Source organism: Oncorhynchus kisutch, linkage group LG16, assembly GCF_002021735.2.
Source record: "Oncorhynchus kisutch isolate 150728-3 linkage group LG16, Okis_V2, whole genome shotgun sequence".
NCBI lineage: Eukaryota > Metazoa > Chordata > Actinopteri > Salmoniformes > Salmonidae > Oncorhynchus > Oncorhynchus kisutch.
In genome coordinates this window covers 49,587,392-49,611,152 of record NC_034189.2, presented here as the reverse complement: position 1 = coordinate 49,611,152, position 23,761 = coordinate 49,587,392, and the positions used below count along the sequence as shown (strand labels likewise).

The following is a 23,761-nucleotide window of genomic DNA, read 5'->3' as shown; positions in this document are numbered from 1 at the left end:
AATCATATAAATGAACCATTCTTTTCTTTCTCCTTTCAGGTGATGCCAACTGGCTGATCATAGCGACTGGAGTGGCTGACTGTTACTACAACGTCACAGACCTGCCACCAGGGGGCGCCTTTAGGTTCAGAGTGGCCTGCGTCAACAAGGCAGGACAGGGACCCTACAGCAACACATCGGACAAAGTCAGCCTGGACTCAACAGGTGCTGAAACACACCTTTGGGACAGGGGGTTCAAATTCTGTAAATTGTGTTAAATTGGTTAAAAAGAGGTGGTAAAGAAAGTCCTGCTGTTTTTTATGTATTGTTGCATATTTGTTTCACAGAATGGTTATGATAATATGATATTGAAGAGAAATGTGTTTGCTTTGCAGTAGGCGTGTCCTCTCCAGCAGTGGCCATTGTGAAGACAATCTCCTCACCTCCCTCCCACCCTGCCCCAGCAGCTACCACCTTAGTGACTGTTATCCCAAAGGTCAAACCAGCAGTAATGCAACCTCCTGGTAAAACGGTGTCCACTGTCTCTCCCTCTTCACCCTCCCTTACACAGACGTCTCTAACCTTCCCTGCTCCCACCGCAGCTCTCTCTCCCTCTACACCTTCGGCCCCCGCCAGCCCTGCCATCACAACCCCTCCAACTGAACCCCTGACGGTCACCCCTACCACCCCTCCAACTCTCCCCTCCCCGCCTGTAGTCAAACCTCCTCCCTTCGTCCTCCCCAAACCCCAGAGTCCTGTCAACGTGGTCCCACCCATGACCCAAACCCCGCCCATCTCTCCCCCTCTCCCTCTCGTTACACCTCCTTCCACCCCCACCAAGCCCGTCATGGCATCCGTTCCTACCTACGCCACTGCCCGTATGGCCCCCAGCCTCCTCCCGGCCCCCTCCTTCTCCCCCCAAGTGCTCCAGGTCAGCAGTCTGAGCCCAATAGGGGAGGGGCAGGGCACCCCTGTTCGAGGGACCCCCAGGGACCGCACCACACTCAAGCCGGGTGAGACAGCTCTACGACAGGGAGTCCCACAGAAGCCCTACACCTTCCTGGATGAGAAAGCCAGGTGACTGAGATGTTAGAGATGTGGTCAATATTTCTACAGCTACAGTAGTACACTCTTACACTACACAGTATTGCTATTACTACTACTACTACTTATATGGTTAATTTCAGTCAGGGAAACTGGCTTCATGTTTAACCACATATTATTTAGTGACTAAACTGCCGTATTGTCTCTGTCTGGCCAGAGGGCGGTTCGGTGTGGTCCGGGAGTGTCGAGAGAACGCCACAGGACACGTCTTCATGGCTAAGATCATTCCGTACGACCAGGAGACTAAGAAGTCCATCCTGCAGGAGTATGAGATCCTCAAGTCTCTCCACAACGACAAGGTCATGACCCTCCACGAGGCCTACGTCACCCCACGTTACCTGGTGCTGGTGGCTGAGTACTGCACTGGCAAGGAGCTGCTCCACAGCCTTATAGACAGGTGTGTGGAGCATGATGCTCACACACACACACACACACGTACACACACATACACAGACTTGCACACTGCTCTCAGCTGTGCTCTATGACATATCCGTGGAATAAATACATTTTCCTGCTAAGGTTCCGTTACTCGGAGGATGACGTGGTGTGTTACCTGGTTCAGCTCCTTCAGGGTTTGGAGTACCTCCACAACAGACGCGTCCTCCATCTAGACATCAAGCCTGACAACGTCATGGTCACCAACCTCAATGTCATCAAGATCGTAGACTTTGGCAGCGCGCAGAACTTCAACCCTCTCTCCCTCAAACAATACAACAGCGGCCTGGGCACACTGGAGTATATGTGTGAGTTGGTAACACTATTGAATTTCCCACTGGTATCTGGAACTGGTACACGCCAAGTACATCTTGGGTAATAAGCTGTTATCATCACCTTGATCACTACTTTCCTCTGAACTCTCTCTCTGCTCCTTCTATGCTGGCGTGAAAAGCTCCGGAGATGGTGAAAGGTGATGTGGTCGGCCCTCCAGCTGACATCTGGAGCCTGGGGGTTCTAACCTACGTCATGTAAATATACAACGTACTCATTTCATAGTCACTATTGTAATAAGTCTGTGAAGTTGTGCGATTTATTTTTTTCTCTCAGAACTCTCATTGTCTATGACACTTTTGCTCAGGCTTAGCGGTAGGCTGCCCTTTCAGGACAAAGACCCACAGCAGACTGAGACCAAAATCCAGATTGCCAAGTTTGACCCGACCAAGCTCTACCCCAACGTGTCCCAAAGTGCCTCGATGTTCCTCAAGAAGATGCTGAGTAGCTATGCCTGGTGAGCGCTTCAAAGAGTAGCTAAATCATTATCTTATTTAACAAACCAGGAGTGGAGTGATGATCCAGGGTCATTTTTGCCTTTTAAATCATAATGAATAAGATTACATGGAAAGTGGGGTCATAGCCTCCCGAGTGGCGCAGTGGTCTAAGGCCACTGCCAGTAGATATCCTGGTTCGAGTCCAGGCTCTGTTGTAGCCGGCCGCGACCGGGAGACCCATGGGGTGGCGTACAATTCGCCCAGCGTCGTCCAGGTTAGGGGAGGGTTTGGCCGGCAGGGATGTTTTTGTCCCATCACGCTCTAGTGACTCCTGTGGCGGGGCGGGCGCAGTGCACGCTGACATGGTTGCCAGGTGTATGGTGTTTCCTCCGACACATTGGTGCGGCTGGCTTGCGGATTAAGCGGGCATTGTGTCAAGAAGCAGTACGGCTTGGCTGGGTTGTGTTTTAGAGGACACATGGTTCTCGACCTTTGCCTCTCCCGAGTACGTACGAGAGTTGCAGCGATGAGAAAAGACTCATTACAAATTGGATACCACGAAAAAGGGGTAAAACAAAAAAAAAAGTGGTGTCATGACCCTAGATCAGTACAGGACTCCTGTGTTCTGATCCATGATTGGACCATGTGTTTTATTGCAACGCAGGGCCCGTCTGAGCACCAAGGACTGTTTCACCCACGCATGGCTGCAGGACTCGTACCTGATGAAGCTGAGGAGACAGACGCTCACCTTCACCACTACCAAGCTGAAAGAGTTCCTGGGGGAGCACCATCGACGTCGCACCGAGGTCGCCACCAAACACAGGGTCCTCCTACGCTCCTACTCCAGCTCAGCTTCTTCAACCACATCGACCACACCAAACCTACCTAAGTGAAGGCATATGACTTATGTCAGTGTTAACTAGCCACCAGAGGGTGGAGGTATGGGGGATGTGTGGTGCACAACAGTGGGCTCCATGATAGAGGGAGGACTCTGAGTCCTCATCCCCCACAGAGTGAGGCCATGCCTGAGTAAGTTATGGGAGTGGAGATTAGAGACATAAGCATTGCACCAGCCCACAGACTGCATGGAGTCTCATTCTACTGAGGCCTAACAGAATGAATCTTGGACAGTTCATCAACTGAGATTTGAATCCAGTTGTTGGGTTGTTGGATAACACGGTTTCAAAATATTGAGTTATCGTTTGTTTTTGGACCTGGCACGATTTGTTTCTGTTTCAGGTCTACTGTCTGCTAGTACTACTCCGAGCTTGCTATTGCAATGTGTGTAGAACTTTTAAATATATAAAACAGGACATTTGGTTTGGAAAATTCATTCAATACAATTAACCTGGAACACACACATTTGTCAGTTTGATTTTAGAGCACAGCCTTATTTCTGCATCCTGATATTTGGTGGTGATTATGGGAATGTACCATCATTTATGCTGCTACCTTTATGTTGCATTTATTTACACATTTCAAAAACGCAAAACCAAAAATAAAAACGTTTTTGTTCATGAAATTGTATGTGACCTGTTTACCTTTTTCATGTTCATTTATTTGCACGTGTGCTCTTTTCTTCTTTTGGGTGATTTTCTAAATACAATGAAAACAGTGCAAAAATATTGCTCACCTTTGTGATTATACTGTTCCTAGACACAGATAACAAACCTGTGAATATAGTAGAGTATCTTAGTGGAGCAACCAGATGTCCTGTGGTTGATGCTCAAGTTGAACAATAGTGCAACTTCATTGATGAAAACGGTCAGACTTTGATTATGTAGATTCTGTAGTCTTCTATTGGATTTAAAATGGGTCAATTTACAAACTTTATCATGTAAATGTGTTGTCCATGTTAATGGCTTACTTGCAGATGACGCGCAGTATGTGTTCTGTTAATTTATTGAACTATTCATATCATACAATTTTGGGGCACTTTTGTCTACCATTAGGCCTACTGTACTGGACATAGGTGCCATGAAGAAAAAAGATACAGAAAGTCCTTTTTGGTATACAGAGACTCTTATGTATTACTTTTCATCATACATACAGTATTTCTTTTTTTGTAAGAATTTGGATAGTTGAAGATTTGTAAATGTTTTAATTTGCAGTGTTTATAATGTGGAAATGTTGAAAATGTTTTTATGAAATAGTCTGTAATAAACTATTGATACAATTGCAAAACACACATTTTCATTATTATTCCCTTTAAATTGGACTCCTATTGAACTAAAACGGTTGTCCCGACAGCGCTTGCACTTGAACGACACTCCCTATCCTTTTCCCCTCGTCGTCAGTTTCAAGGGTTCCCTAACTGGGCGTTCCTTTGAGAATATAAAAAGTTCTAGAGTACAGTAGGCTACGCAAAGCAACTGATGTACTCTACTACTGTAAATTGTAAACATTCGCAGGGCGAATATAATGTCAAGTGTTCGAGAGAGGAGAAAATAATATTACATTTATTTGCATGAAGTATTAAATACTTTCTGTCAATCAAGCTACAAAGGTAATTAAAGGTGAAGGCTATGACGGAAATAAAAGTCCCCAAATCAGCGAAGAGGATTGTTGTCGAGGTAGAAGTAGAATGCAGCGTAGTGCTTTAAACCCGTTAACAGCTTGTGGACAGCTTCTTCTCTGTCGTTAAAAGGTTTCAAGTTCCATTTTGAAAATGTATCTTTGTTTCCTTGTTACTTATGATGCATTCATAAGCAAGTGGGAAGGTGGTAATTACCAGTTGTGAAGTCGTAAATACTTGTATGGCATAAAAGTATGCCAGAGCTGCTTTCACTTTTTATACTATAATAGATTAACAGAATCAATTTTGTATTAACAATTTGTATTTTGTTCTTACCATAAATAACAATTACTGAAGATGCCGCCATGCTTGCTGTCTTTTTTGTTGACAAACTAGGTCAGAGAGGTGCAAGTGGGAAACTCGGAGCACAGGGATGATAGTCTAGTTTCCCACTAGTAATAAAAGTTGGAGGTGCGTTCAATTAGGTTTTTCCCAGTCATATCCTGATATTTACGAAATTACAAGATGTTATGAACGCAGAATTACAATAGGCCAATAATTTATGGTTCAAGGGACCGTCGTAGTCTGTCGAGTACTCTTGCAAAAGTGGACTGCCACTCTCGGCGCACAATCATAAATTTGTGTGTCACTTTAAAAGGAATGGGAAGCCTTGAAACCGCCGAGTTCCATGTTTGTATCTTCAAATTGAGAGCGGAGTTGAACTCCATGTTGAAACAAAGTTACCAACTCACTTTTAAATGTATATAACTTTTATTTGTAGATTTTATACCGTTCTGGTACCTCATTGAATATTCGAGAAATGTAATCGTTTGGATGCGTAATGTATTTAAATACTGTTTGCGGTTATGTAACTTTGTGCACATTTATAATTGAATGTTCTTAGTCAGCGAACAATCTAAAACGGAACAAAGTTTTTAGTTTCTATTGTGGATCAAGTCTGGTGCAATGGACCACCAGTCCTCAATAATCACGCAAGTTAGTCGAGATGAAGAGGGGAATAGAGAGAAGGGTAAGTTTTGGAGAAAGTTCTCAAGATGCACGTCAGTTGTTTTGCACCACACTCAACACTTTTCACAGTTAGCTAGCCCAGTTCGTCGTCCATTGGGTGTTTTCAAAGACAAGGACAGCGTTAACGAAACGAAACTGTATCAAATCTGCAACCGTGTACTACCATTGTGTAACCACAATGAATGGCAACAACTAAGCTTCAAATGGCAACATTGTTGTGATACGCGACGCAACTTTTTGACAGGCAAGGTTACTGCGGTGAGGACGGACGAGCCCACTCAATCAAATCGCGTAATCTAACTACAATTTATTGACGAGGCTGCAGTTGCTGTCTGTCATAGACATCCTAAAAAAGCGAACACTTCTGAAATTACTTGTTGAGAGTTTTAACATTTAAAACGCAGCTGTGTACTAGGCTACAGACGGATGCATTTATAAACGTGTGCCTTGTTTACATTAACCATTGTTCTAGAAGACTGGTTAACATGTGTTATGGGTGGTGCGTTCTTGAAAAGCTTTTCCCGCTGTTCTGCAATCAGCAGTTACCACAAGAGGACTGTACATTTTAAGTAGCCAGCCCTAGTATCTACATTATAATGACTCATTCAAAACAGAGATTAAGACATGCCCACGCACCTTGTACTTCCTCATTGGATGGCACAGTTAAACTACAGCCATAGGCTATATGTGAAATGCCATTTTGGTTCGTTGTCCACATCTTGGTCACAACGTTGTCGGGGTGGTAGCCAAGGTGTGAGGTGGCACCAAGTAGGGATTGTATTTAGTGTGTGTGATGTAATTGTACCAGGTAGACTAGTTTTACTTCCTGGTATGAGTAGCTCCTCTATTTGTATCGATAACACATTACTACACAGTTATTCTCACTGACGGGTTTATGTTGCAGTGTTTCCCTATATTCATAGACACATTTTTTATATGGATAGTCGTTGGCTTAATGCCTGGAAGTCTATGGGAACAGCTAGCATGTCATTGCACTAACGCCAGTAGCAATGTACCCCATACCTTGCCACCATGGCTGAAATAAATCCTAAGGGAAGCACTGTGTGAAAGCCATGCCCAGGAGACACAAATGGAGTGAGAGCCCATGACTTTGACGGACTTCCTGTTTAACATTGTAACTTCCTGCCTCTAGCTGACCTGGGCCAATGGGCAACCTGCGTTACTGGTCACAAGCCAACCCAGAGACTCCTCTTGTTTATCAGATGTAAAAGGATTTGATAGGTAGGCAGGATCCACTGTATCTGTGATACAATAATATATGATATAAGAATCCTTAAAGCACTCTGGTTGATCTTTCAATCCTTTCATATCTGTTAGGCAGGGGACTCAACCAGGATCTATGGCTAGGGCCTAGGGAGGGCCTGGTTTGGAATTGGGCCCCTCTCTTAAAGATACACTATGCAGAAATCTCTAGACTATTTCCTGGTTGCCAAAATTCGAATCGTTTGTGTAATTTCGGTTTGTAACAAAACAAGCATGTATAGTGTAGGGAATCATTGTACCATCTAAACCGCTGTGAAATATATTTCTCCATAACCAAAAACATTGTATTTTCAGCAGTTTGAAGCTGGTGTACAAAACCAATAGTAAAAACAAAACTTGAGAAAGGGAAGCATAGAAATAGTTTACATAGAACAGATCTACTGCTTCTTCAACCTGCGTTCAATGAAAATGACCGATTTATTACACACATTGATATGTGAATTTGTTCAGGTCACCCAAAAAGTTAGATATTGTAGCTTTTAAGGAGAGGTAATGGATTAGACGTATCCCTGCTGAGGCCCTATTCCCAGGCCGCTGTCTGCTCTCTGTAACCTACCTTGTTGTGTGACATCTGATCCTGCTGCGTCAGTGGTGGTGGGCTGACACAATCTGTTTCCCCCTCTGATCTGCCCCCGCATTTCCCCTTCCTGTTTTGGTTTGGCCTGGACGTGGCAGTGGGCAGAGGAGGGTCACAGGTCTGGAACGGGCCAGAGAGGGAGAGAAAGGGGGTCACAGGTCTGGAACGGGCCAGAGAGGGAGAGAAAGGGGGCCACAGGTCTGGAACAGGCCAGAGAAAGAGAGGGAGAGAAAGAAAGGGGGGACAGTGAAAGAGTTTGTAACACGGTCACGTTGCGAGTGAGAGAAAGACAGGGAATAAAGAGAATGAAAGGGAGGAGAGTTTAAGGAAAGCATTTGTCCCTTTTCTGATTGGCCAGAAGTTTGCAGAGAGCGAGTAGTGGAACTCTAGAGCTTTATTATAGTAAACAAAAACTACATAAAAGGGAAGTCAGTTTAGTCTTAAGAAAATGTTTTATTCCAAGACTGGCAGTCATCGTCAGGCAACGCTTAGAAATAGAGATTCGACATTATAATAAATTGAGTTACATGTAATGATTTAAGTGGCTACTCAAACTGTTACTGATTTGAAGTGACATGCCCCTCGCATGACTTTCTTAGCTAAGTTTACATATTCCTCATGGAAATATTAAAGCTGCACAATCATGTCTCTCGCCTCAAGGACATTCCTTTTATAACTAATAACCAAGTAAAGTGTTTTATCTGTTAATTGTTTTTCATTGGAACCATTGGGAAAAAGGGCTTCAGGTTGAAGCGAAATGACCGCAAGGAGGTCAAAGACTAAAGATGCTATACATGAAATAAATTCTGCTGGATTTAACTTGAAAAACAACCATTACATCACATGTATTATCCTTTGAGCATATCTGCAGAAATATGTTGTTCGCATCGGGACAAATCCCAACTCGGGCTACAGGAATTTCCACGCATGCGTTCCATCGACCCCCCCCCCCCCCCCCCCCCACACACACACAAGTTACGCAAGAGTTCAAACTACAACATGTCCATGTCTCAAGTTAAGAGTCGGTGAATAAACCACAACAGGAAGCAGTGAGAGTAAATAGATACAGGAAGACTGTGTGACTGACGGATGGACTCATTATTTTCTTCCAGGTCCCCCACCCTCGTCGTCTAAGAAGCCCAGGAGTCGAGGCCTGTTCCACAGCCTCTTCTGCTGCCTATGTCATGACCAGGCTGAGCCCCCGCCGGTCAACAACAACGCCCCACTACTGGTGGAGGAGAACGGGACTGTCTCCAAGGTATGTACCACTGCTCTCTTTAATGGTTCAGGGAAGTTTTAATCTATGTTTATGGTTTGCGTAGGTCCAGGTAAATGCTCTGTGGTCTAGTTTGTATATGCAGTGTTTGCGTAAGTCCAGGTAAATGCTGTCTGTGTTTATGATGTCATAGTGAATGTTAGAAACTAGGACGTGACTTGGTGTTGGTGGTTTTTTAGGTCTATGTCACAGTGTAGTTTGTATTTTACATGTATCATGACAAATGTTAGTTTGTGGTTTGTGTACGTTAACTGGGTGTGTGGTTCAGGTCCAAGTCAGACCGCTGCTTCCTCAGGCCAAGTCAAAAGACGCAGGGAAGATCTGTGTTGTCATAGACCTGGATGAAACACTGGTCCATAGCTCATTCAAGGTAAGACCAGGAACATACTGCCGCACCATTTACACTAGTAGTATTATATAGTCACAGATGCATTTTCCCATCATCCATGAGCTCTAAAGCTATTGGTGAACTTTGATACAATTGCTGTACCATTTAATTTGGGGTTTAGCTTTTCTTTAAAAAATGTCCTATCCTCCCAAATGCTATGGACACAAATGTTTTTGTTTGCCTTTTTGCATCTTGTTTTCTTTTTATGAAAGAGATTTTTCCCCTCTTGTGAAAGCATGACATCACCAGGAAGTAATGTCCAATAGTAATGAGAAACACTCTGAGAGCGAGGAAAGAGATTGGTTTCTCCACAGTATTATTGTTGGCAGTCACAATGACATCTCTGTCATTGTTGCCACTTTCACACATCCAGACTAGCTGTTTTTTAAATTCTAAATATTCTAAATACACATGGTTTCTCTCATGCATACTGTGTTTCTGGTGTTCAGGATGTCTTTTAAGTGGTTTTGTTCAAAATAATGTATCTTTATTGTTCCCACAGCCGGTGAACAATGCTGATTTTATCATTCCCGTAGAGATCGATGGAACTGTTCATCAGGTGAGCCTCTCACTATGCATGGTGACGAGCCCAACTGTCACAGACCAATGCCATCGGCCTCTACCTTTCCATGTTAAATCCTTTAGTATTATTAAGGTATATTATGGCTCCCTACAATACTGTATATTTGTATGTTACCAACTGCTCAGTCTGGTTCTGGGCTTGGTTAGAATGGCATCTGAGGCCTTGGGTTTTCTACCACAAAATGAAGGTTGGAGTCACGCTGAGAGACTGTCACCTCCTACATGGTTCTGAAGTTGGAGCCAACAGTGTATCTTGGGCCTGGGCCTGATTCAAGTAATCCAGGATAGGTTTGTTCAGAAAGGTAAAGCCTATTCTGCATGACTTGGTTCAGGACTATGACCCTCGGCAACAGACCACCACGGAAAGAAGAAGTGAAAGGCGGCTCAATGCATCAGTGGGGTGGGGGGTTCATTTTGTTTAAGACGAGAGGTGAAAAGATAATGTATTTGTTTAAACCTTAAACTTAACTTACAATGTATCCATCCAGGTATATGTGTTGAAGCGACCTCACGTGGATGAGTTCCTTAAGAGGATGGGAGAGCTGTTTGAATGTGTTCTGTTCACAGCTAGCCTGGCTAAGGTGAGGACAGCACCATGTTAAACCAGCAATCAAAACAAGTTCGTTTCAAAGGCCCATTGCTGTCAAAAATGTGATATTTCTGTGTTTTATATTTCACTCTGTGGTTGGAATAGTGATGTGAAAATGATAATGCCCTTTTAGTGTAAGAGCTGTTTTCAAAAGTCTACCTTAAATTTCAGCCTGTTTTGGTGGGAGTTTTGGCCTGCCTGGTGACATCACCAGGGAGTAAATGAGTTAATAGACCAATAAGAAAGAGTTCCAAACCTCACTGCCAATAACAGAGAGCATTCAGTTTCCCCTCCCCACTCAGACCACTCCCAAACATTCCTAGCAAAATTCTTGCTTGAGAAATTACTATTTTTCTAAGAAGCTGTTTGTTTCTTTTTGACCGTTACTTTAATTGTTACCCAGAAATGATTTGATGTTGAGAGAAACTGCTGCATTGGACCTTTTAATGCTGGTCAAAAGCTGCAAGAGACAGGAAATCACATGTCACTTGTTTTCCTCACCTGATACGGAGACCCCTATGTGTGTTTCTCCAGTATGCTGACCCAGTGTCAGACCTGCTGGATAAGTGGGGCGCGTTCCGCGGCCGTCTGTTCCGTGAGTCGTGTGTGTTCCACCGGGGGAACTATGTAAAGGACCTGAGTCGTCTGGGCAGGGACCTGAACAAGGTCATCATCATAGACAACTCCCCAGCCTCCTATGTCTTTCACCCAGACAACGCTGTAAGAACCACTCTCCTCCTCATCCTCCTCCTCCTTGGCCCCTCTTTCTGTTCCTCCTTTTTCAGAATCCATTACTTACATAAAAAAAAAACAAGATGGCCGATGTTGGCTGACTGGCTTTATCAAACTTTTAGTTATGTGAAAATGTTTTGCAATTAAAATTGTATAGATAACTACTTATTTAGAAAAGATAAACTCTTTATAAACCTTTATGAATCATTTATAAACTATACCATTCTATGACTGAAGGACCATGTAGAAGCAGGAGGTCGTACCACTGGAAGGAAAGTGCCACCAGCTGTCTCTCTAGCTGCATTCTAACTAGCTCACTAGTTAATTGAAACCAGAGCCTGGCTCTCGTTGTGACGAGCTGTATGACCGACTCTGGTGCCTCGCCATTGTAATGATCTCATTGTAACTACATGCATGTCTGACTCTGTCCTGTCTGTGTGTGGCTGCAGGTGCCTGTGGCGTCGTGGTTCGATGACATGGCCGACACCGAGCTCCTGGATCTAATCCCCTTCTTCGAAGGGCTCAGTAAAGTGGAGGATGTCTACACGGTGCTCAGGCAACAGAGGGACTCCAGCTAGCAGTGCTGTCAGTCACCCTACCCTTCTACTACCGCCATCTACAGGACAGACCGAGAACCGCAGCCTTAAAGCGTCTTCACACCAACCGTACACCTCCTCAGCCTACCGTCCACCAGATCAACCACAAGACTTTCACCTCCAAGCCCACCCCTCTTCTTCAACCCTTCAGGACCACGCTAGTACTGCCCTCTATTGGGGAAACATAGGACTTGACCCTCCAGAACACGATCTACCATCCTTCAACCACAGATGGGCTTGTGTAGATGGATGTTGTGGGTTATAATGAGTTAGGTTTTTATACAGTGCCTTTCATCAAATGTCATTGGAGCATACAGAACAGTCAAGTAGAGGGAATCTACAGCGTTCTTCACAGTGAAGAAAAAACATGTAGCAGGAAGGTAATGAGAGAGAACCCCCAGGATCCAATCAGAATCGGTTCTACAACGCCGGGTTGGAGTCGATAAGTTTCCGGAAGACCGAACAGTTCTAGAACTCTGTATGGAAATGCAAATGATAGCTGTATGAATGGATATTTACTACTTTTAACACTTTTTTTATGTGTTTTTTATTTCATTCACCAAGAGACAATTTAACATTTTTAACAAGCAAAGTATTGGCTTTGTGTAAGTCAAGTGGTTTTACTTCTTTCATCGCTCAGCTAGTATCATAATGACTAGCAGAATGGGCATCAGTACTTGTTAAGGGGGATGGAATCATAGAGAATGACATTTATCAGTTACTGCAGCTATCAAAATGTTCCATGTCCCTTAATCGTATTTGTTTCATTTAGTTTTTTATTAAAACCATAGGAATATGTGCGATAATGTGCCAGATAACATTTATACGGGGTAATGGCACCGTTTTCATAACAAATACAGTAGTCAGATGACTGAAATGCACCTTAAATTACAATATAATCTTTTAGGATTTTTTGGGGGGATTACATTGTCTGTGGACCATGGACCTCAACCCAGACAGACTAAATGCTCCAGCTCAGACACATGGACACAGTACCATGTACCAGTCAATGGCCTGGAAAACCCTTGGTATACTGCAAGAGGACCTGGATATGTGTTGGGAAAACATATTTAGATTCTGTCCAGGCAAACTGTTGGTCGTCCCTTTGCTGCAGTATCAATGCTACATTCATGGAGGAGGGCTGGGCGACTATATTGTGAATACTGGTATGGATCCACATACCGCTATATATTTTTACAATAACAGAATTTTGATACAGTGCTAAATTAAAGGAGAAGTTCTACTAATTGGACTAGTTCACTGTCAGTTTTGTCCTGGTTTGGTTGAGTATAAAACCATCAGAATGGAGAAAGCCCATTTTAAAATCACAAATAATGTTTTTGTTGCCATTCTAGGTCATGCACTAATCATGAAACACATTTAGACGAAACATATATTTTGGCTGTAACGCCCAGCCTTACCATGGAGGAAAGGTGTTGAGACTGTGTGTTAGCCATCTGGTTTTGACAAGCACACTTCTCCCTCCTTTTACTGGAAACAGTACTTGAATACGTTCCCTTTTTCATGACCTCTTTTTAAAAGACTGCAAATACTATGCTTCTTTAGACCAGATTGTAGGATTTGGGTAGTTTGGTTTTTAAACTTCTTAAGCTTCTGACACAAGGTAGGACTATATTAATCGGTACTTACCTGGGTTTGGAACAATACAATAATTGTTATTTGTAAGTAAAAACTACAAGATGGTCTATCAGGAAGTGAACAGGAAGAGTAGTTTAATGGATTGAGTGATTCGTATTGATTGATACTGTTTTATGAATGCATGGGGAAAAGCCACTGTGTTGAAGTTGACTAAAGGCCTACTAAAATACCTTGTGAAATAAGATGATTCAGAGTTTAAATAACCAGTACACCCATGATAAATCTATCAGTATTAAGAAATAATAAAAAGAATTAAAACATGTTTTACTAAATTTCACATTCCAACTTAAACACTCACCAAGTGCCTGTGTCAATCAAGTTAGATGTATTCGTCTTTTTCTTTTGGCAAGTGGGTTGGCCCTTTTTGTTAGTGTTATCCAAAGGATGAACAGAAATCACTCTAGTACAATGTCCAGAATGTTGCGGGCTCTCTGACAATGCATTAATGGATTCTCACACACACACACACACAATAGGAACTGGGCGAATCCTGGTTTGAAATTCAAGCCACCCACAGCCATTTAGATAATGTGACATCTAGGATTTACACACATTTTAAATGTTTTTTTTTCCATATCTCAAGGCATGATTTCTGTCATAAAAACTCAGTAGGGATATTTACTGTCGTAGATCCAGTCCCTTTCAACTGCTTCAGGGCTGTTCCCTAGTCATTCACAGTGCTTTGGAAGAGAGCTTTCTATCACCATGGGGACCTTGACCTATTGCTGTACCTCTTCTTCCTGTATTCAAACACTTTAAATAATATATGCATATATTATACACATATGTATATTTTGTTTTGCACTGTAATAAAGCAAACAAAAAATGAAATGAATATATGATGGATTATTCATGTGATTTATGATTGAATAGCTGTAACGTAGTTTGTGGACAGTCTTTTTATCATACCAATTGTATTGAACTGTTTAATTATATCTTCCATAAATACAACCTAATTAAATAACCAGTGCAGGTGCTTTTGTGTTCAGGCAGTCTATCCTCAGCAACACAAAAAGCCACGATTTGACATCGAAGCACATTCAAAAGTAACAATGTTTGTAAGCTCTATACTAAGATATTGTCTGACGGATTTATTGGATAAAAACCTTCATTCAAACTATGGATGTCAGTATTTAATGACAGTGGGGAAAATATAACATATTTAGAAAAAAATATTTTTTACTTAATTATAGAATTAAAATGTTAATTTCCAATCAAATATATTTTCAAAATAAATATGTGCAACAGATGTGTACAATTGATTTATATCCATACACACAGGCATTCATACCCACCATTATAAACCATTCTAACACCTTCAGACACCCAAGTGTTGCATACCGATTTGACCTTTTGACTTGACTGGAATCGATCCTTCTTAACATTTCTCTCCAAGGTTACTTTCTGCCCTTTACAACTGACTGAAGATCAGCTTTGCTCATAACCCCAACCATTGAGTAAAACATCAAAACTGATCCTGAAACAGTTGTTTGGGGCTTAAGTACCACATTTCATCATCACATTCCACTTTTCTGTCTCGCTCATTACATGCAGCTTTACTAGATCAGATAGACCACATTCTTATATAGTACCTTCAAACCCTAAAACAGTCTCAGACATTCAATTCCTGATCATAACAGAATCAACATTTCCCATTCTCTCCCCCTTGCCTCTACTTCCACATCACGTTCAGTTTGGCGCTGCTCTTGGCCTTTCCCATGGCGAAGGTAACCGTCCCGCTCATGTCTGGTCTGGTCTGTTTCAGGTTCAGTTTGTGGACGGTTCCGTGGTTCTCTAAGCGGACATCAGGACTGGACTGGATGGTCTCTCCATTCAGAGTCCAGACTGGGGGCCTGCTGATGGCCACGGACACCTCACACTGGAAACAGGCCAGGTCAGGAGCCGTCACCGCCACATCCTCCAGCTCTGTCTCTATCACCAGGGACTGGGCTGGAGAGGCAAGGGGATGGAGGGTTAAAAGAGATGGGTCACCTTTTCCACAAAAGGTCAGGAACATCATTCTATGTGTGTGAGGGAGAGAGAGAAATGTGAAAGGTGTAAGGTGAGAGATTGAGGGGAATAAAGTGACAGAGGGACATTTAGAAAAAGAGCAACGATATGTCAATACGGACATATTGTTTTACAAGAAACCACCATCCGCTCACCTTCCACCAGGAGTTGGGCTGTGGACGTGTGCTCCCCAACCTCTATACTATAGGTACCCTCGTCCTCTACAGTTGCCTCGTGGATGGTCAGTTTATGGTAGCAGCCGTCACTGTGGATCTCTAGCCTATCAGAAGACACCAGCTCTGCCTTGCCTCTGTACCATGTGAGTTCACAGCGCGGCGTGGACACGGTGCAGTCCAGAATCACGCGGTGCTTCTCCAGAGCCGTGCGGTCTCTCAGAGGCTTCACGATAGACACGGGGGCCTCTGTGAAAAAATATAAGAGAAGTGCAGATATTTCAGTGAAGAGAACTGATTTCAGGTCAGATCATGGACACAGGGAGTTCTGTCACCCACAACAGAGTTTGGGTTGCTGTCTGCTTATAGGAACTGAAGTCAGATCAGCTGGAACATCACACAGAGATAGGTGAGGTAAACCTGCAGCCCGGTAGGTGAAGCCCTACCTTCCACCTCTAGGTAGGCTGTTGATTCTGTCTGTTTGGTCACAAAGCGGATCTCCCCAGAATCCTCAGCTTTAACGTTGCACATGAGAAGGAAGTGTTTGGTCCCTGAAGGAATAAACACAGACATGGAATTTCAATGTTTATTCTATTATTTATTTGACCTTTACCAGGTAGGTCAATTAAGACCAAATTATTCACCGCAATCATTAAGTTTAACGGTTTGATGGATTAACTGATTGATTGACTGATGTATCACTAACCCTCTGTGCGTATCTTGATGGTGCTAGTGGGTCTTATCTTGTGTCCATCCTTGTACCACTCCCCGGTCACGTCCTCCATGGACACCTCACACATGAACACAGCATTCTGGTCCTCCTGGACATACAGGTCCTCCAGCCCATGTAGCACCTCCACTTCAGGCTCTGTGGAGGGAGATTGGAAGATTGGTTCAACACGTTGGAATATAGTAACAGTGTGCAAACGTAACCGTGCCAATGGAAGAGCATTAGTCAGGCAGCCATGACCTCTAGGTGGCAGTAGCACGCAGTACAAGGTTGGCTGTGTTCGCCTGTTTCAGCCTTCCTGTCCCTATAACTGAACACTAGAGGTCAACAAAGAGTACCGTTGGTGAGAGTACTGAGATGTTTTACATGCACTTGAAATGAAGACCGTTCTGCAGTGACTTGATAAGGAGAGTGTACAGTATATTACCATAGACCTCCAGGTTACAGGATGTATTGACGTGTCCTACGTCACAGGTGTAGGTGCCTGCATCAGAGAGGCTACACTGCAGCAGCTGACAGAACCTCTTCCTCCCCATGGAGTAAATACGGTACTGGGTCTTCCCTGGCTTCAGCTCTGTCCCATTCTACAGTCAAGAAGAAAGACGGGACCAACATTATTACCCTATTCTCAGGGACAGACAACATTTAATGAGATCAAACTGTTTACTTCCTGTCTGTGCCTATTCTATATAACATGGTAATACACTACTGACACAAATACGGCAGGTCTATTGGTTGTACATCTATTACCTTCAGCCACCTGACCTCCACGTTCTGCCTGGACAGCTCACACTCCAATGTGGCAGGAGAGCCCTGCTCCAGTCTCATGTCTACCAGCTTCTTCATGAGAGTCACTGGAGTCTCTGGGAAAGAACAACAACATGGAAGAAATGTTAAGAAATGTTCTTTACTATAACATCCAATCCAGACACAGCTCTCCAGGGTTAAAGACCCCTGTATTAGATAACTGGATATTCATGATGATGTTCTCGACCCTCAACCCTCTCCCTCCCTCTCTATCTCTGTACCACAAACGCTGTCTCGGCCTCTGAATGATCGGCTATGAAAAGCCAACTGACATTTACTGACCTGTTCCACCCTTATTATTATTTGACCCTGCTGGTCATCTATGAATGTTTGAACATCTTGAAGAACGGTCTGGCCTTAACGGCCATGTACTCTTATAATCTCCACCCTGCACGGCCAGAAGAGGACTGGCCACCCCTCAGAGCCTGGTTCCTCTCTAGGTTTCTTCCTAGGTTCCTGCCTTTCTAGGGAGTTTTTCCTAGCCCCCGTGCTTCTACATCTGCATTACTTGCTGTTTGGGGTTTTAGGTTTGGTTTCTGTACAAGCACTTTGTGACATCTGCTGATGTAAAAAGGCCTTTATAAATACATTTGATTGATTATTGATGATGATGATGATACCTCACCCTTGACAGTGAGCCTGGCAGAGGTCCGGACTCCCTCCGCTGAGAAGACGATGGTGCCCGTGTCCTCCAGGGTAAGGTTGGACAGGGTGAGGCCGTGGACCAGCCCGTTGCAGCTCACCCGCCAGTGGTTGCTGGGTTTGACCCGGATGCCGTCCTTCTGCCAGACGCCCTCCACGCCAGTGTGAGACAGCTCCACCTCGAAGGAGGCCGTCTCCCGCTCAAACGTGTCTGTCTCCACCAGACCCTTACGGATGGCGATCTTACGGGCTGTAGAGGTAGAGATATTGACAGATGGTTAAAAGATAACACACCTAAAGCCAGGATACCTTTTTTGCCACAGCATCACTCTATAGTCTCTAGGCTACTATTGTAAGATGACATACCAACATTTCATCCATCTCTCACCCACAGGGCGTTACCCATTGTTACTTTAGTGCCTGACGGCTGGCGGCACCATACATGATAGTGAAGGCCAACATGCATTGTAGCTGTTGTTGACAGCTACTATACATAAAGACACAGTAAATTTAGTTGCAAATAGAATCCAGGACTCAAGCTGTTGTTTTATCAGCTAAGCATAACAGGACACTGTTATGGTTCGTTACTCTAACTGATGAAATCCCATTCATATCAATAGTAATAAACTGGGTGGTTTCGAGTCCTGAATGCTAATTGGCTGTCAGCCGTGGTATATCAGACCATATACCACGGGTATGACAAAACATTAATTTTTACTGCTTAGTTACGTTGGTAACCAGTTTATAATAGCAATAAGGCACCTCGGGGGTTTGTGGTAAATGACCAATATACCACAGCTAAGCACTGTATCTGATGAAAGCCTATCATTATCAATCAGTATGACATGGTGTCCGGACATTGTCTTACGTTCCACGTTGAGTTTGACCTGCGTGCGGTCGTGCAGGGTTTCACAGCGGTAGGTTCCGCGGTCAGAGAGGTTGAGGTTGCAGATGGTTAGGCTGCGTTTGCGTCCGCTCTGGCCCAGGGTGTGTCGGGGTCCTGGCTGGATAACCACACCCTGCCTCATCCACTGGACCTCGCCCGTGTCCAGACTGACCTCTGTTTCCATGGTAGCATCTCCGTACTCCTCGGCCATCACCGCCTCCATCTTCTTAGTGAAGGTCACCTGAGCTTCTGGATAATGCCGGAAGGACAAAACATGACTGTTAAAAGGATGGTTCACTAAGAATACACATTTGTATGGTAATCCACTTCCTTAGGCTTTGTTTGAGTTATTTATGTAGGTATGTTGACTGAGAACACTTTCTCATTTACAGCAACAACCGTGTGAGAGTCGCCTGCTCCCATCTGACACTCAGGTCAAGCTAAACAAGTGCATCTCAAGTATTTGAATGTATTTGCCACATCAATTTGACCCAGGTCAGCTGTCGACTCACCCTGTACTTTGAGGGTGGCCTTAGACACGTTCCCCTCAGCCTCCACTGTGATCTTAGAGGAGTCCAGGATCTGACAGCTCTTGATCACCAGGGTGTGACACAGGCCGTTCTGCGTTGCCTGGAAACGGTCACCCATGACGACGAGCTCGCCGTCCATCCCCCACACCAGCTGCACATCCTCTGGCGACACCACGCACTTGAAGGTGGCGTCCTCTCCCTCTAACACCATGGTGTTGTGGAGCTCTGTCAAGAACTCTACCACGCGAGGCACTGGGGGGGGGGGGGGTGAGGGAGAGAAGGAAAGAAAAACTAACGAATGGCTCGAAGGGTTGTTGATTAATTTAATTAGTGGTATTAATTCTGGGCTGGAACCAGATCCTGCACCCATTTTAAGGGCTGTACTACTTACTCTCGACTCTGAGCATGGCGGCGGTGCGGTCGTCCTTGGACTCGCAGGCATACTCCCCCGTGTCCTCCCTGGTCAGCCTGTGGATGGTCAGGCTGCGTTCCACGCCGTCGGCCCGGATGGTGAACCTCCGGCTGGGGACGATCTCCACGCCGTCCTTCAGCCACTGGACGTCCGCCTTGGGCTTACACACCTCACAGCGTATGGTCACCATGCCGTCCGAATGGGCCACGGTGTCGTGGAGCGGCTTGGCAAACTTCACCCTCATCTCTGAGACCACAAGTGAGAGAGAGCTGTTAAGATTGGTGATACCTTCTATCGCCCTCTGAAACCCCATTCATAGTGCATTATTTCAACCCCACGGTGCTTTACATTCACAACAACATCATTAAAAAAATTCAATTAAATGTACCCCCTTTTTCACCCAAATGTTGTGGTATCCAATTGTTAGTAGTTACTATCTTGTCTCATTGCTACAACTCCCGTACGGGCTCGGGAGAGACGAAGGTCGAGAGCCATGCGTCCTCCGAAACACAACCCAACCAAGCCGCACTGCTTCTTAACACAGCTAGCATCCAACCCGGAAGCCAGCCGCACCAATGTGTTGGAGGAAACACCGTACACCTAGCGACCTGGTCAGCACGCACTGCGCCCGGCTCACCACAGGAGTCGCTAGTGCGCGATGAGACAAGGATATCCCTACCGGCAAAACCCTCCCTAACCCGGACGATGCTAGGCCAATTGTGCGTCGCCCCATGGACCTCCCGGTCGCGGCCGGCTGCGACAGAGCCTGGGCTCGAACCCAGAGTCTCTGGTGGCACATCTAGCACTGCGGTGCAGTGCTTTAGACCACTGCGCCACCCGGGAGGCCCGGGGCCTATTTTTCTCTGTCACCTTTTCGTATTGCGATTTGGCTTATAGCATCATATTAGCATCATATTGGTTAAAGAAACACAGTGCTCCCCCCTGATCTACTATATAATTAGATAAAGACAGAATGGGAACATGGAAGTTAAAAACCTTTGACTAGCAGACTGAAATGCATCTCGTCTGTGTTGGCGTCTACTGTGTACTCTCCGCTGTCTGACCGTCTCAGCGGGTCAATGGTAAGGAACCGGGTGGCTCCGTCGACCCCCGTGTGGAAGCGGTCCCCTATGACGGGCGTCCAGTCCTTGAGCCAGCGAACCGGAGCGTTCTCCTTAGACACGACCCCCATCAGCGTCACACTCTCTGCCTCGTAACCTGTGATGATGTTCACTGCCTGTTTGTCTACGAAGGTGACGGGGGAGTCTGGGAGAGAGAGAGCGAGAAAAAGAGTGAGTAAGAGAGAATAAAGAATGAGGTGTAAAAGGTTCACATCCTATAGTATACAGTATACATTTTAAAGTGAAAGTTCATTCCACTGTAGACAGGGTCTCGTTTCGACTTAATTTGATCATGATTTTGTTGCTGAGACTTTTCCTGCACAAAAGGTTTCTAAAGTGTGTCATTTCCACTTTAAAATGTCAGACTTGATTTACACGAACGAAAAATGTATCAACTCCTACAAAAATGTTTTAGTAATTATAATCCACATAATAATTCACATTTCCTGTTTCTGCAGGATTATTTTCATGCTGTAGCAAACTGGCTCAAACTAAGATCCTACGTCTGTAAGACTGTAAACACCCGTTTGTCCACATAGCCCAGCCAATTACCTTGGATCTTCACCATGGTGACCATCTTGTCATCGATAGCATCACACATGTACTTCCCAGAGTCGGAGGGCAGGATGTCAGAGAGGATGAGTTTCCTCAGCGTGCCGTAGCTCTCGATGTAGGTCCGGTCATCGCTAGTCAGCTGTCTGTCGTTACAGTACCACTGGACAGGGGCATTGGCCCGGGACACCTCACAGGCCAGGATCAGGTCGTCCCCGGCAACCATCTCCTGGTAGTCTGTGTCCTCAGAGTTCCCCAGGATGGTCACTGGAGGCTCTGGAGAAGGAGGAAGAGACTTCAGATGCAGTTTTCATAGGTATTATCAATATGTTAACAGATCCACCTTGCACTCTGAAAGGCTAGGAGGAATTATTTTCACCATAGTGCTTAGTTTTACACCTATCCGATCCTCTAATATCTCTACAAGTACATAGGGGTAAGGGGTAGGGGATGAGGGGTAGAGGTATGGGGTAGGTGGTAGGGGCTAAGGGTTAGGTGATAGCAGATAGGACTTGATTTGTGATTAGGTGATTCTTAACCTTGCACAGTGACATGGAAGGTGATGTTGTCATCTCCAGCATCAAGGAAGTAGTCTCCGCCATCTTCCAGCTCAGCGTTAAGGATCACCAGGGAGCGGAACGCCCCTTCTTCCTCCTCATAGAACCTCTCGTCTTCGTTTAACCGGCGGCCATCTTTGTACCACTTAGCGACGGCATTGGCCCTGGAGAGTTCACACTCCAACTCAATGTCATCAGAGGGCAGGGACTTGACCTCTGTCTTGACTTCTGACCTATTCACGATCTTCACTGGGGGCTCTAGAGGGAGAATGTTCACATTTGGAGAGTCAATTCCATTTGAATTCAGTCAATTTAGGACATGAAATCCTCCCTTCTTAATATATTTTTCTATTTTTGCATTAAATCAAATCAAATCAAATCAAATTTTATTTGTCACATACACATGGTTAGCAGATGTTAATGTGAGTGTAGCGAAATGCTTGTGCTTCTAGTTCCGACAATGCAGTAATAACCAACAAGTAATCTAACTAACAATTCCAAAACTACTGTCTTATACACAGTGTAAGGGGATAAAGAATATGTACATAAGGATATATGAATGAGTGATGGTACAGAGCAGCATAGGCAAGATACAGTAGATGGTATCGAGTACAGTATATACATATGAAATGAGTATGTAAACAAAGTGGCATAGTTAAAGTGGCTAGTGATACATGTATTACATAAGGATGCAGTCAATGATATAGAGTACAGTATATACGTACAGGACATTATATAAGGTAGCATTGTTTAAAGTGGCTAGTGATATATTTACATCATTTCTCATCAATTCCCATTATTAAAGTGGCTGGAGTTGAGTCAGTGTCAGTGTCAGTGTGTTGGCAGCAGCCACTCAATGTTAGTGGTGGCTGTTTAACAGTCTGATGGCCTTGGGATAGAAGCTGTTTTTCAGTCTCTCGGTCCCAGCTTTGATGCACCTGTACTGACCTCGCCTTCTGGATGATAGCGGGGTGAACAGGCAGTGGCTCGGGTGGTTATTGTCCTTGATGATCTTTATGGCCTTCCTGTAACATCGGGTGGTGTAGGTGTCCTGGAGGGCAGGTAGTTTGCCCCCGGTGATGCGTTGTGCAGACCTCACTACCCTCTGGAGAGCCTTACGGTTGAGGGCGGAGCAGTTGCCGTACCAGGCGGTGATACAGCCCGCCAGGATGCTCTCGATTGTGCATCTGTAGAAGTTTGTGAGTGCTTTTGGTGACAAGCCGAATTTCTTCAGCCTCCTGAGGTTGAAGAGGCGCTGCTGCGCCTTCTTCACGATGCTGTCTGTGTGAGTGGACCAATTCAGTTTGTCTGTGATGTGTATGCCGAGGAACTTAAAACTTGCTACCCTCTCCACTACTGTTCCATCGATGTGGATAGGGGGGTGTTCCCTCTGCTGTTTCCTGAAGTCCACAATCATCTCCTTAGTTTTGTTGACGTTGAGTGTGAGGTTATTTTCCTGACACCACAATCTGAGGGCCCTCACCTCCTCCCTGTAGGCCGTCTCGTCGTTGTTGGTAATCAAGCCTACCACTGTTGTGTCGTCCGCAAACTTGATGATTGAGTTGGAGGCGTGCGTGGCAACGCAGTCGTGGGTGAACAGGGAGTACAGGAGAGGGCTCAGAACGCACCCTTGTGGGGCCCCAGTGTTGAGGATCAGCGGGGAGGAGATGTTGTTGCCTACCCTCACCACCTGGGGGCGGCCCGTCAGGAAGTCCAGTACCCAGTTGCACAGGGCGGGGTCGAGACCCAGGGTCTCGAGCTTGATGACGAGCTTGGAGGGTACTATGGTGTTGAATGCCGAGCTGTAGTCGATGAACAGCATTCTC

At 44.9% G+C, this 23,761-nt stretch overlaps 3 protein-coding genes across 8 annotated transcripts in view; 2 read left to right on the top strand and 1 right to left on the bottom strand.

Annotated features, from left to right (window-relative positions):
- The window catches only part of LOC109879358 (striated muscle preferentially expressed protein kinase-like), a 60,018-nt gene extending 55,542 nt beyond the window's left edge, over positions 1 to 4,476 (top strand). For 5 of the 6 annotated variants that reach the window (XM_031792816.1, XM_031792815.1, XM_031792818.1 and 2 more), the window contains 7 exons: positions 40 to 204; positions 375 to 1,056; positions 1,241 to 1,480; positions 1,603 to 1,826; positions 1,973 to 2,048; positions 2,159 to 2,308; positions 2,953 to 4,476. In XM_031792816.1, the coding sequence (XP_031648676.1) occupies positions 40 to 204; positions 375 to 1,056; positions 1,241 to 1,480; positions 1,603 to 1,826; positions 1,973 to 2,048; positions 2,159 to 2,308; positions 2,953 to 3,181 (1,766 nt within the window). In that variant the 3' untranslated portion in view covers positions 3,182 to 4,476. The remainder of the gene's footprint in view (positions 1 to 39; positions 205 to 374; positions 1,057 to 1,240; positions 1,481 to 1,602; positions 1,827 to 1,972; positions 2,049 to 2,158; positions 2,309 to 2,952) is intronic. The other variant, XR_004203473.1, reaches the window with a different exon arrangement.
- A 992-nt stretch (positions 4,477 to 5,468) lies between these two features.
- On the top strand, positions 5,469 to 14,632 carry LOC109879364 (carboxy-terminal domain RNA polymerase II polypeptide A small phosphatase 1). The gene is made up of 7 exons (XM_031792821.1): positions 5,469 to 5,833; positions 8,806 to 8,951; positions 9,238 to 9,339; positions 9,860 to 9,916; positions 10,428 to 10,520; positions 11,063 to 11,248; positions 11,710 to 14,632. The coding sequence occupies exons 1-7, from the start codon at positions 5,770 to 5,772 to the stop codon at positions 11,836 to 11,838; spliced, it is 777 nt and encodes a 258-aa protein (XP_031648681.1). The 5' UTR covers positions 5,469 to 5,769; the 3' UTR covers positions 11,839 to 14,632.
- Positions 14,353 to 23,761, bottom strand: part of LOC109879359 (obscurin-like protein 1) — a 25,479-nt gene continuing 16,070 nt past the window's right edge. The window contains exons 13-25 of the mRNA XM_031792820.1: positions 21,918 to 22,193; positions 21,379 to 21,654; positions 20,702 to 20,971; positions 19,685 to 19,951; positions 19,276 to 19,545; positions 18,746 to 19,012; positions 17,861 to 18,127; positions 17,179 to 17,291; positions 16,856 to 17,012; positions 16,405 to 16,566; positions 16,145 to 16,249; positions 15,681 to 15,947; positions 14,353 to 15,465 (exon numbers count right to left, since the gene is read on the bottom strand). Coding sequence (XP_031648680.1) covers positions 15,188 to 15,465; positions 15,681 to 15,947; positions 16,145 to 16,249; positions 16,405 to 16,566; positions 16,856 to 17,012; positions 17,179 to 17,291; positions 17,861 to 18,127; positions 18,746 to 19,012; positions 19,276 to 19,545; positions 19,685 to 19,951; positions 20,702 to 20,971; positions 21,379 to 21,654; positions 21,918 to 22,193 — 2,975 coding nt within the window. The 3' untranslated portion in view covers positions 14,353 to 15,187. The remainder of the gene's footprint in view (positions 15,466 to 15,680; positions 15,948 to 16,144; positions 16,250 to 16,404; positions 16,567 to 16,855; positions 17,013 to 17,178; positions 17,292 to 17,860; positions 18,128 to 18,745; positions 19,013 to 19,275; positions 19,546 to 19,684; positions 19,952 to 20,701; positions 20,972 to 21,378; positions 21,655 to 21,917; positions 22,194 to 23,761) is intronic.

What these genes read in the sequence shown, in the direction of transcription:
- LOC109879364 (XM_031792821.1), top strand. Translation starts at nt 5,770, where the DNA reads ATGGACCACCAGTCCTCAATAATCACGCAAGTTAGTCGAGATGAAGAG. An exon ending in TCACAGCTAGCCTGGCTAAG is followed by an intron (nt 10,521 to 11,062) that starts GTGAGGACAGCA and finishes GTGTTTCTCCAG; the next exon opens with TATGCTGACCCAGTGTCAGA. An exon ending in TCTTTCACCCAGACAACGCT is followed by an intron (nt 11,249 to 11,709) that starts GTAAGAACCACT and finishes GTGTGGCTGCAG; the next exon opens with GTGCCTGTGGCGTCGTGGTT.